The sequence below is a fragment of the Notothenia coriiceps genome, unplaced genomic scaffold, assembly GCF_000735185.1.
Source record: "Notothenia coriiceps isolate Sejong01 unplaced genomic scaffold, NC01 NC01_scaffold00024667, whole genome shotgun sequence".
In the NCBI taxonomy this organism is placed as follows: domain Eukaryota; kingdom Metazoa; phylum Chordata; class Actinopteri; order Perciformes; family Nototheniidae; genus Notothenia; species Notothenia coriiceps.
In genome coordinates, this window is record NW_011357368.1 from 9415660 (window position 1) to 9428491 (window position 12832).

Genomic DNA, 12832 nt, shown 5'->3' on the forward strand with positions numbered 1-12832 from the left:
TCGTCTTATCTTAATCCACCTGTTGAGACTGAGGCCAACATCTTTTGTCCATGCCTTCTGCTAGAGGCCTTCAGCTAAATCTCCAACTGGCGTCACAAATGATCTGTCCAAATCTAGCTTAATAGTTGTTAAAGGGGTTTGCTAATACGCTTTGTGTGTGTTGCAGCTGTTTCTCGGCTTTCCAGAGAAAAAGTTACTGCTAATGTTTCTGAAGGGTCTTAAAAAGAAAGGGAAATGTTTCAGATGTCATGTTGGACTGGGCTTCAAAAGAAATCAGTCCCTTTGAGTGTGACTCGGCCGTGCCAGACGCCACAAGGACTTCACATGAACTCGTCATAATCACAAACCAGTCATTTATCATTTATAATGTAGCTCCAGCAAAAAAGACCCCTCATTAAATTTGCATTATAAGAACAACTTGATTTTGAGCCTTTCTTTAAAACTCTTGTGCAGTCACTGTAGCCTACAATGACTCATACAAGCAAGAAGAGCAGACGAATATTTATTGCAATGTAACCATTTATTTCACTCCACTACAAAATTATATAATATTTTGAACTATGATACAATCTCCACATATACATAATGTACAGTTATTAAGAGAAACAGAGGATATGATACAAGTACTTACAGTCTACATTGTCTTTTAATACAAGACATATAGACACGCAGGTTTTGACTTTTCAACAACTTTGTGATATCTTTATATTTGACTTTTGATGTATGGAGGCCCTGAAAGGCAAGTGACAAACGAAAAATTCTGGTTGACAATATTTTGAGTACGATTTAAATAGCTCTATTCTCCAAGTCCCTAAAAAATAACCTCAGGTGGCTTTCTTCTTCTGTGGAAGAGGTGGGTGGAAAAATAGGTAGCTGATTACTTTTTTGTCAGGATTATTTTTCTAAAAGTTCAAATTTCTGTCGGCACTCTAGAAACAATTGTGTGTAAGCAAATGATGATATATTAGTCATGTTGTTTTCTTAGGTAGCAATTCTGTAAGGTAAATGTACCTTGTTATTACAAAAACAAACACTTGTTGATCCCAACTGTTTGCACAGATAAAAAATTAACGTTGACAGCTTTTTAAAACTACTTTTCAGTCCTAAAAATGATTGAAAAATGGATTGGACTATTTGGTTCTCACTTGCCTCAAAGGGCCTTCTGTTGGTACAGTATATTATTGACTAAATAAATACTGATATGAAAACAGAATACAATCAGACTAAATGAAGGTAGATTTTAACTTTGGAATTATCCTAGTGAATAACTAATATAAGATTAGTTAAATTAATAGCAACACACAGAAACAATGCAGTTTAATTTTTTTCAGATTTGCCATCTATCCTATTGGTAATCCATTGTTATGCTGGAAGTGGAAACCAGAGTTTGGGAAGATGTTTGAGCTTTGTACAGAAAAGAGAGTTCATTATAAAAAACATTATTAAAAATAAAAGATTACATTCATAATGTTTTTTTTGTGTGTAAACACTAAATATGCAGTAAATCTTACAGAGCTGCACTTGTGCAAGTAATAACAGCAATGTACAATCATATTGGTGCTATTACTTTAATAAGTTACTGCATTTGTATTGGAAGTGAGGTATGCCAGTTTGGAAGAAATCATGGCTGACTAATCTGCTATCGATGTTGGAATTTTAATTAAAAAATAACTGGGACAGTGGTTTCTTACCATCTGACCTACTGCAATATTTAGCCTAGTATTGCTTGTTTTTTTATTTAGCTACATATGTAAAGCATGTTTCTTAAAGTCACAAAAGCAGCTAGTAAAATATTATTATTATTTTTATAAAGAGTTGTACGTTCACACAAAAGGTTGTGATCTGACCAAACACTGTCTCCATCAAAAAAAAGAAACAGTTTGGCAAATCCTACAGTACAAATACGACTGAGGGACCTCCATGATGGCGGCTTTCCTATTTGAGAATGTATGTATTCTTACTGTCTCCTGGAAGTACATTAAATGAGTGTGTCGGTGTGTAATAATATAAGTAAAAGTGAAAGAAATAAGAACTCTTAACACTAAGCGACTTGAAGGTGCACTTGAAGATACAATCTTTGTTTTAGCAAGGGTAGCTTCAGGGAGGACGCTTGAAGCAAAACGTTTAGAAGTAAAAGAAGGGTGACACGAGAATACTAGGGATCGTGGAAAATAACAAATGAAAGAGCTCATAACCCGGAATTAATCTTTAAATTACACTGTCTCTCTTTTGTATAGCAGTGGCTAAGTCCCAATTGTATGCTTGGTTAATAAATAAAAACAAGAATATAGGGTTTATTTTTATTAGGTCCAGAGACTGCTAAGTGTCCAGCAAACTTTCATGTTATTTGTTCATTCATTTTTGGGGGGTATATAGGGCATTTGATGAACTCACCCAGCATTATTACATTTATTTGGTCTAATTTCCTTGTCATTCCAAGTCATCTGCAGTATTTTCTTGCCCTATTTCTTGTTTCTTTCTTCATATGTCTTAAGTATAATGTACCGTATGTTGCCCTGTTGGAGGAGCCTGGGAACTACACTGTAGCTGTTGTGAAGTAAAACCTTTGAATAACAACTGTGCACTGGTTCATTCCACAAAGGCACCATAACAAAAAAGGCGTAACTGATATGGTTGTGTGAGTGCAAAGCAGGAAAATATTTTATTATTTGATCTGTCACCGCACGTGTGAGGATAGTCAGATCACCATGCCATCATATGTAGCTTTTATTATCTGACATATGGTGTCTGATTTTCTCTGGTCCATCTCTGACAAAACTTTAAAAGTGCAGTGTTTGGTCCCATCCCACATCGTCTCTGAGAAAAATGGTCTTACCATTATTCTGAATGAGACACTGCTGGTCCCTAATCTTCAGTGCGTTTTTAGGAGAGCTTATACTCAGTGGACCTTGTTTCTCACTTCAGGCTCTGGAGGAGAAGTTGATTCCAGTCACCATCTTCTGAATCTTATCTTCATTCTTCAGTATGTTGGATCTCACAGCACAGATCTTGTCCTGCTGCTCTCTGATCAGCTGATCCAGCTCTACTAGTTCTGACTTAAGGGGCTCCACAGCTCTGTCTGTCGCTCTGTAGCAGATATAAACACACACAAACATAGGAGGGATGATTCATTACATCAATGTTATAAGAAAAGGAAAAATTGGACGTGAAATATTCAAAAATTAAAACCTTGAATATTCTCTGAGGTTTTAAAATCAAGAAATGAACAATATCAGGAATGCTTTGAATTAAAGTTTCAAAATTTGAAGTCAAGCGATGAGGTTTATTGACAAAAACTTTATTTTCTCCTAAATTTGTGAATTCAATCACAGAGGATTTCAGAATTTTCTCACAAATGTATGACTTTATAATCTTAGAGGATATGCAAGTTTAAACTTGACTGATTACTTAAATCAGTTATATGAATATGAAGATAGCACTTTGCATGATAAAGTGAGTATAAAGCTGTGTTTGAGATCATATTCCCAGTGTTTTGTGCCACCCCCACCTCTGCTCCTGCTTCAGGGCCTGTGCGTGCTCTTTGTTCTCCCGCCTCCAGGTGTGCAGCTCGGCCTGCATGGCGTCCATGTCCTCCTGTATGTAGTCCATGATCTTCCCCAGAGGCAGAGTGCTGCGGCACACCGTCTGGATGGAGGTGCGCAGCCGCTCGATCTCACGCGACACGATGTCCCGCTCTTTCTTCCGCGCTGCTTCAGACACCACGTTCTGGAAGAGGAGATGATAGAAAAACAATAGGTGAGGATTAGGGGAAGAGATTTCTGGGGCGGTCAGCTAAGGAAATATATGGGCATTAAATAAATCCCAGGGAGCATTATAACTTTTTTGTTATAACTTTTATTAATAATTGCAATATTTTTTTTTGTTGTCCTTTCATATTATTTCTAAACCATGTGGATACAGCTTGTGGAAAAGTGGAAAAAAAATTAAGGCAAAGTAAATATTTAATCAACAAGTTGATACAACTGAAATAAAAATTCAGTTTAGAAACTAAATAGTTGAGGCTTCAGGAAAACCAAATTGAGGAAGCTTTGAAAAAGTGAAAGCAATATATTTTCTGTCTCCGAAAACACCCAGTTTTTTTTTTTATTTATTCTATTATTACATTTTATTGTCTGTTTTGTGTTTTGGGTCCCTGTATATATTGAACTGTTAATTGTGCAAACTGCTATATAGATATTATGTGAATCCAAATAAGTAACGAAAAAAACTAAATAAATAAATAAAAAGGAAAGATAAGCAAACATGGAACAGTTCATTCAATTTTACCAGCAGGCATAGAAACAAATGTTTCCATTAAATGGGCATGGTTTAAACTAGACGCTGAATCAAACAGCTGTATGAACATACACAAAAATCACTTGTGTGTCCCTAGACCAAAACATAATAAACCCTCTTTAGGAATTCTACCTTTGCCAGCAAAATGTCTCAAATGCCCAGAACCAGAGCAAGGCGGCATTTAGTGGTTTAGGATTTCAATGCTAAAAATGCAGGAATTCTACCAACCTAGCTGTATATATAAAGATCAAACGTACGGCTGAATTGTGTTGGCCAAAGTTTGGGGTGAGGGGGGAGCTGGTTGATGAAGGCCTCCTGTGTATGGTGTGTGGTTGGAGGGGGTTCACCATATCCAAATTACACTCGATGGCGTAAAGGAGGGGAAGGTATCAGGGAAGGACCTCCCTTGGCTAGGGAGCAAATCCAAGGATGTTTGCTCAGCTGGGCTTCGCAAGGCCTCTGAGAGTGAGAGTGTGTGTGTGTGTGTGTGTGTGTGTGTGTGTGTGTGTATTTGCAAAAACACTCAGTATTGCAACCCCAAAGCCACACACACACGCTCACACACACACGCGAGGTATACAGTGGACACACACACACACACAGCCTCTCCGCTCTTGTTTATTTTAGTAACAGGCTTTGGCAGCGGGGTTATTTTACGACAGTATTGAGTAACAACTACTACACTTATGGCCCCTTTCAAGTTCAACTCTCAGTCCAATTTATGCTACACAGATGGGAGCACCTGCCTTCATGGGGTAGCACGGAATCAAAATTGTGACAGTGTGCAAGCTACATGACAGCTTCCTCGTCAACACACACACATCTGTCACATGTGCTTAGCATAGCTAGCACGTTAGCAGTGGCCTTATCAAGCCATCTCATAAAACAAGTCAAGGTGAGTAATTCGAATTTTAGAAAACTTGACTAGAAAGGACCACACTGTAGGGATGACATCAAACGCCACTGCTTGCCATGATGTCTTTACACAAAACAACATTTCTGACAGCCGCGCGCTTTGTTACGTGTTTGCGGTGGTTTCGAGAGTGTGAGGGTTGAAACGCCTCGGCCCGGCGGTTCCCTAACAAGGTGGGTGGCTTTCCACTGGGGTGAACCCTGCAGCTAGACAAACACTCCACGGCTCATTCGGCCTGCCTAGCTGCGGTTTGGTCCAGACAGGACCCATGGCTTCTTTCTGTTTGTCGTCCCTTTGCTTCTCCGCCCCTCACCCCCTTCCTTTCTTCTGTTGGAAAATAAAAAATGTTGGCGTGAAAACATGACCCCTGCTCGTTGTGCACTCTGTCCAGGTGGATATAAATCACAGCTTTAAGGAGGTCCCTGTCGGGGGCTACGAGACCTGTGTGCTCCTAGTTTTGTTTCTTCTCACCCGGATCACAGAACAATATTTAGACGGGGTGACCGCAGAGGAGTCGGAGGGGAGAGAGGAGGAAGGTTTTCCCATTATCTCAGACAGTGATGAAGCCCCAGGCAACGGCCAAGACAGCCTCTGGTTGCATGTAGAAGGAGCAGGTGGAATAAGAAGGAGAGGTAGATTGTTTTTTATGTCTACATGATAGTGGTGCAGTAATCCAGTCCAGAAATCAGCATCGAAATGAGCTCCTCGACATAAGCTGATGGGATTTTTCCATTGGATTTTGGATTATCGCAGGAAAATAAACTCTGTGGCAAAGACGTTTATGATACTTTCACATTTTGTTCATCAGGTTAATCTCAAAATATGACAGTCTCATAACTTCACATGTGTGACACCTAACGGTCACCTCGTTTGGCGTTATGATTAGGGATGCTCCGATCGATCGGCCGCCGATCGATATCGGCCGATACTCACTGTCTGCCGATCGATCGGTGCTCTCTAAAAATACAGATCAAGAGAGCCGATCGCATGACGTAAAATACACTACACTTTTCTCTGTGCGCGGCCAAACAAGCTCGCCAAAATGGCTTCACCGGTCTGGCAGTATTTGAAGGTGTCTGAAAATGACAATAAAATAGCGGTATGCAACGTGTGTGAAGCAGAAATCCTTCAGCAAAACACACACTAAGAGTTAGACCTAACACACTTAGCTATTTTATTTACCTCTGGAATTAGCTTAACTAGTTATAAATATATTTACTCTTCACTTTCGGGTCACTCATACTCATTACTGGATCAGTGAGCTACATGAGACGATACTGACAGGCTGTTAGGAGAGAGGGGGAGAGAGGAAAAGAGAGCGCTTCTGCTCATTTCTCCCGTGTTATTATCCAAAGTTAACGTAAACTTGAATAATGTACTTCATTTGAATGTAATAATTATGTTGGTTGTTGTTTGTGGAAGCAAAGATCCCCATAGGCCCCGCCCACTCGATCGGATCGGAATCGGCCGATACTGATTCCGGCGATCGGCCCCAAAATAGACGATCGGAGCATCCCTAGTTATGATGTTTAGTGGTTTTATTTAGTCACTTGTTAGCATCCGCCTTCTGAAGACACATAAAAGCTTTAAACATTCACGAGTCAGGTATTTACGGAAATATTTTATGACGTAGAACAAAGTGTAACAATCTTGTAAGTTCATGTTAACCATAGACCTTATTTTAGGCATCTTACCAAAAATAACCTTTGACTTTGAGACAAAGGAGTCCGGAAGTGCTTAAGTGCGTACTCATTCCCAGGTTTAGGACTCAATACACATGATTAATTTAATCCTGTTTGCATTTATGTTGTTTGACGGCAAAGTGCTCGAGGTGTAATCTTTATTTAGCAACAAACTGTGCTTGACAGAACAAAATTCTCATAGACATATCACAACATTGCATGGTACAGTGCAGTGTGGAATTCACCCATTCATCACATGCCTAATCAACTTAATTAGGAAATGCGTGCGAATATGTGATTTATGGACTGCTTAGAGATTTTCTGAGTCAAGAGGAAGACATTCTTCAGTCTCCTTTGACAAGAAAAATGGGGTGCATGCGTAAAGCCTGTCAGCAGTGGGGAAACCTCTAGGGTATCATTAGCTGAGATAACAATCATTTAGACGCTAGTTGAGATTAGCTTCCATCATAAAGGAGAGAAGCTTCATTTCATGCGTTAATCAACTTCACCCTGGACAAAAGAGGGGGACGATAGACCAATGTGCAAACCTCTTGATAGAGCTGCTCTGCCCACGATCAGGTTGAATCAATGTAAGTTCAACTTTTAGTTGTTACCAAATAAAGAAGAATTTCATCTCACTTAATTGGCCCCCCCAGCTTCTTATAATCAAGACGGTCACAAAGATAACGGAAACAGGATTTATTCACGTTCAAAATGAGATCTCACTTTTCTTTGGATGTTCAGTTTCTGAGCCATGACAAACACCAAGATGTGGCTTTTAACAGACAGGTACAGTTTTTTGCCTCACTGATCTACTTAAAGGAGACCTATCATGCTATATTTAAATGATATAGTGTATGACCATACCTATATAAGGTATATTTATACATCTTATTTTTCAAAATACCAAACAGATCATTTTTTAGCCATGCCTCGTTTCGCCGTGGCTAATTCCCCTGATAGGTGGAGAGTTGACCAATAAGCGGAGCACCTCTTTGTGACGTAGAAAAGTGTTGAAATCTGGATCCGGTTTTTTCAGATCCGTTGCAGCCCCTTTTTTATAGATTTGGCTAAGGAGGAAAATAGAGAGGGTTGTGTTTTCTGACACTTGGTGAGTTCCCTGGAACACCGGGGACACATATTCATGTATAAAAGACGTACAAAAGTGCATTTTGCATGAAAGGTCCCCTTTAACAGGAGAGAAGAGTTGGTGGTGAATGACGATATAAAATAGGGAAGTCATGATACTAGAAATCCTGATGTCAGTAACAATTACAAATCTCAGATGTACTTCAGCATGCACCCTGTCGTTTGCATACTGTTATTTTGTATTATAAGGTTTAAATACCCTATAATAACATTGTAGTTTACCTTTGCCCAATCCATTTTCACTGAATAGAGCATGATTGCACCTTAAAGCAACTCTATGGATATACCAGCTGCAAACAGTTAATGCTAACAAGCTTTCCTTCTGCCGAATAAATAGGGTGCTTCCCCATGATGTGCTGATAAAATGTGAGTTAACTGTGTCCTAAATTTATCTTTTATGGACCCCGGAAGGACAGTATGCAATATTTTGTGACCTGACAATTTTTTGGCATCAACTTGGTCTAAGTTCCTTTTACATCGCAAAGTCCTTGAGCATCATGTTATACACAAGCACAATTACTAAAGAGTCTAGTTGCATGCAAACTAGCAGCGGACTGATTGGACAGATACACCCAATCCAGAAGACCCGAAACATCACCACCTTTAACAATTATATTTTCAAGACCCATGGATAATAGAATACTACATGCAACAACTTTAAAGCTTCTGGGAACAATCCTTTTGGTTACTGCTGACAGTTTGAACAAACATCCCAATGGTTTTAACTTTGCGTTTCTGTAGAAGATCCGAGAGGTGAGCCAGGGAGCGAATCCTAGAGCGAGAAATGCCTCTGGGCATTGCTTATGGGCTTCCTCGCTATTTTTCATAGAAGCCCATTGAAAGGTCTGGCTAGATCATAAAAATAGCTAGGAGTCAGTGAGGTGAGGAGAAAAGCTTACGGCCACCGAGGTTACAGGATGTTGTTGCAAGGTCAACGTAGCCCCTTGGGGAGACAACTGAGATCACCACCATGGGCTACGGGGTGAAGTAAAGAAAACGTCCGTGGAAAAACTGAAATTAAAAATGGACATTATGATTTACAAAAAAGGTGGCTCATCATTTAAACATTCTCATGGAGAGCCATTTTGAAGAGTTGGAAGATATGACTTCTGATCAGAAAGTCAAAGTCTGATAACACATGCGAGTGCTTCAGGTCCTCATACATTCCTCTAACAAATCAATATGACCTCTACAAAAGTAAAATGACTAATGGAATGCCACAGGGCCATTTCCTTGTGTTTCCACAAAAAACGCTGGATGTTTATAAAGACACAGAGGTCGGCAGAGAGGAGTATTTATTTTCTTGACAATCCTGCAGAGAGTATTCTGGCCCTTCTCCTTCGTGATTCTCACTCAACAGCCTCCCCTTTTGTATGCCACAGGGTTTATTTATACATTACAAACCTTCATCAAGGCTAATTTGACGGGGTAAAGAAAAGGAGGGGGAACAGAGTACACAAAAAATTCTTATGAAAACGCAGCTGCTGCAAGGGGCAGTCTAAATAAAAAAGAGAACTATCTTGGAATAATATACAATAGCTCTAGGGGTCATGAGGAAGGGCATCCCCATAAATATACAGCAGATTCTTCAGTCACACACACTGTGGTGGGACATGGCAAAATACAATCACTTGACTGTTTAAGAGTTCCTCTTTATTTACATGAGGACAGCAATGGGGCAGCTAGGCAGTGGCTGTAACAATAGCTAAATTAATCTAGATATGACAAAGAACATAAATTAAAATAGGGTAATAACATGGGCTTTTTAAAGTATAGACAAAGCGGTCTTAAGGCCATGATGTCGGATCTTAAATCAGGGTGGTATGTGACTCAGTGTTTTGAACATTTGAGAAACCGAATAGCGGCGGCTGAAATTTCAAACCTGTCATACCACATAGAATGAGGAAGCTTAATATTTACATTTTTTAACCCTGCATGTTTTTACCGTGATTACAAGAAGAAAAGAAAAAAACACGACTCCATTAGGCTGACCTTCTCCACCCTTTCATGTCAGGAAGGAAGTCATTATAGTTCTTTATACAGCTGACGAGGCAAGGCCAATAATGATGGAGGGGCGGCCTGAGCAGTTCCTATGTGCAGACATACCTGTTAGAAGAAGCAGACCATACAGAATACTGAGGACCCTCCATTAGGGAAATTAGGAAACAAGCTTGTGTTACACAAAGAGCTCAGTTTTCAGACAGATAAAAGTGTCGAAGAGGGTAGAGAAATGCTGGGCGTTCAAATTTCTGCCAAGCTTTTGCAGTTTTTCAGGTGTGAGTTCAGAAGGATGAGATGGATCTGGGCTTTTCTTTTTTTTTGCAAGAGTGGCAGGCAAAAACATCCATCAGAGTCAGGGTGGTCAGCGAGGAAAGGGATTGCTGGGAGAGTATGCTTCAGTGAAGAGGACCACCCAAAGCAGACAGCGTGGACTACAGACCAAACTGTAAGCTTCACACCGATTCACACTCCAAATAACGAAGAAAGACGCCCGTTTCTCTACGGGTGATTAACAAGCTGACGGAGGGGAATGCGAGAGAGACAGATGGAATTCGTCACCTCGGAGAAGATGGTGAATAGTGTCTAATATGGACACAAAATCAAAGAGATGGAGGGAAGCAAGACGGAACTTTACATGGAACTTAAACTTAATATTGGAGATTTGATAGAGGACTTTAAGGGACAACATACAGAAGAAAAATGTTATGGAATAACCGCAGTTCACACACAAGGGAAGGAGTGTAATTAGTCAGAACACGATAGCTCTAAAAGCTTTTCCTCTCAATCTGTACGCACAACAGAGAAGTCTGTAATAAAAACACAACAACGATAAGATATTGTGCAACCCATAGAAAGCAAGCTAATTTAGCTCCAGACATCTTGATGTGTGTACAAATGGTGTGTGTGGTCTGTTGGAGGCCAGGCTCGCTTGTCTGGTTATTAGCCCTTCAGCCTCACTGACGGGGGACATTTTTGTGGTTGCAAGGGGGTGCAATTACACCTCTCCGCTCCATTTGTTTATATCTTTCCTTTGATAATAACCAGTGTTGCGCTGGGTCCTTCACTGCGGCGAAAAAATTTGCCCGGGAGAGAAAAGCTTGAATAAAGAATGGCTGATAGAAGAGATGAGGAGGTTGAAATTTGAATCATGGATAAGGGGAAGTTTAAGAAAACTAAGCTGATACCGCCCTCTAGTGGAGAAGCAAAAAACAACTTCACCATTTGCACATACCTGTTCTTTAGCTTTGGGGGAGGATGGGGACACTTCATAGTCTTTTTTGGTCTCAAGGATCTTTTTCACAAGGCCACCTACAGTGAGAGAAGCAACATGAGGAACAAGGAAAGATGTGTTTCCTTAAAATCAGGAGAAAATGTGGCATTATTTAATCTTTTAACATAAGCTGAACAAAAAGGGAAAAAACAAACAAGGCCTCGTACCATGTTTGTCTTCACTGTCGAGTTCTTGTGCAGACCTCTAAAATAGAAAAGAAGAATTCAGTAAGTAACCATCCTTTATAAGTTCCGAAAATACAGACAAACATCTTTGACTACACGTGTGTCATTTCATAAAAGGGGCCCTATTATGCTCATTTTCAGGTTTCATATTTATTTTTTGTTCCTTTAATGTTCAGAAAGGGTTTTATTTATTTTCTCATACTGCCTGTGCTGCAGCACCTCCTTTCACCCTTTGTCTGAAACCAGAGCCCAGTCTGCTCTGATTGGTTAGCTGGTTAGCTCTGTTGTGATTAGTCAACCGCCTAAAGAAGTCCCGCCCCTTAACATATCAAGTACAATGTGTTGGAGAACTAGCCAATAGAAGTGTGAGTGTTACTTAGACTTTCTGTCCCTCTGGAGGGACCTTTGGGCCTTTGAGACCATGTACATGCATACAGTAATAACTTATATAAAACAAACGACAGGTAAGAGAAAACACCAAAAAGCATAATTGGGCTCAGTTAACAACCAAAGAGACAACAGCTAGAAAACCTCAAAATTCGATGTTACCATAGAAACACACTGACACAAACCAACTGCGACTGTCTTAGTGCAAAGGTAACACATTGCAGAAAAATAAACATGAGAAAAAAGCTTGTGTTTAACGAGGGTCTACTGCAATCCAATGTGTTTTTATCCAATGTACTGTTTAAGTCACTAACCACGTCCATATCAGAAGCATCTGGAGGCGGGGGGATCGCCTCCTCCACGAGAAATTGCTCATCTTCATCCTCCTCATCCTCAGACTCCCTCTTCCCATCCAGGATGACGGGCGCTGAGGGCTTGGCACTGGACAGCCTGGAAGATAGACAAAGACACGTTGTTCTACCTGCTCCATCCATTACAGTTACACACATCATCTTCATTAAGTGTGTGATATGTATCTCCTGCTATTCTGGACAAGACTGTTTTTACCAGTTTACATTTCATTAAGGGAAACTTTGAATAAATATGTTCACTAAGATGAGACAATGACAAGTCCTTAAACCATAACTGTGAGATTATCAAATGTTTTTATTAGGGCTGTCAAACGATTACAATTTTTAAATCAGATTAATCACAGCTTAAACATTTATTAATCATGATTAATCACCATTCGAACTATGTCCAAAATATGCCATTTCTTTATGTATATTGTTGTGGGAATGGAAAGATAAATGAAAGCAGGCGGATATATCCATTTAACATACAGTATGTATGTTTATTATAACATTGTTCTGTGTGTCAAAATGAAAGACAGCCCACACACCTATCAATCATCTTATTTCATTCCGTGTTGATTTCTATCAACACGTAA

The 12832-nt window shown here is 39.8% G+C and overlaps 1 protein-coding gene across 1 annotated transcript in view; it reads right to left on the reverse strand.

The window, feature by feature from the left end:
* Positions 1-501: 501 nt before the first annotated feature.
* traf3ip1 (TNF receptor-associated factor 3 interacting protein 1) overlaps positions 502-12832 on the reverse strand; it is a gene marked incomplete at its 5' end in the record, with an annotated part of 27808 nt that continues 15477 nt past the window's right edge. Inside the window, 5 exons of the mRNA XM_010782805.1 lie at positions 502-3087; positions 3509-3726; positions 11273-11349; positions 11479-11515; positions 12198-12333. Coding sequence (XP_010781107.1) covers positions 2922-3087; positions 3509-3726; positions 11273-11349; positions 11479-11515; positions 12198-12333 — 634 coding nt within the window. The remainder of the gene's footprint in view (positions 3088-3508; positions 3727-11272; positions 11350-11478; positions 11516-12197; positions 12334-12832) is intronic.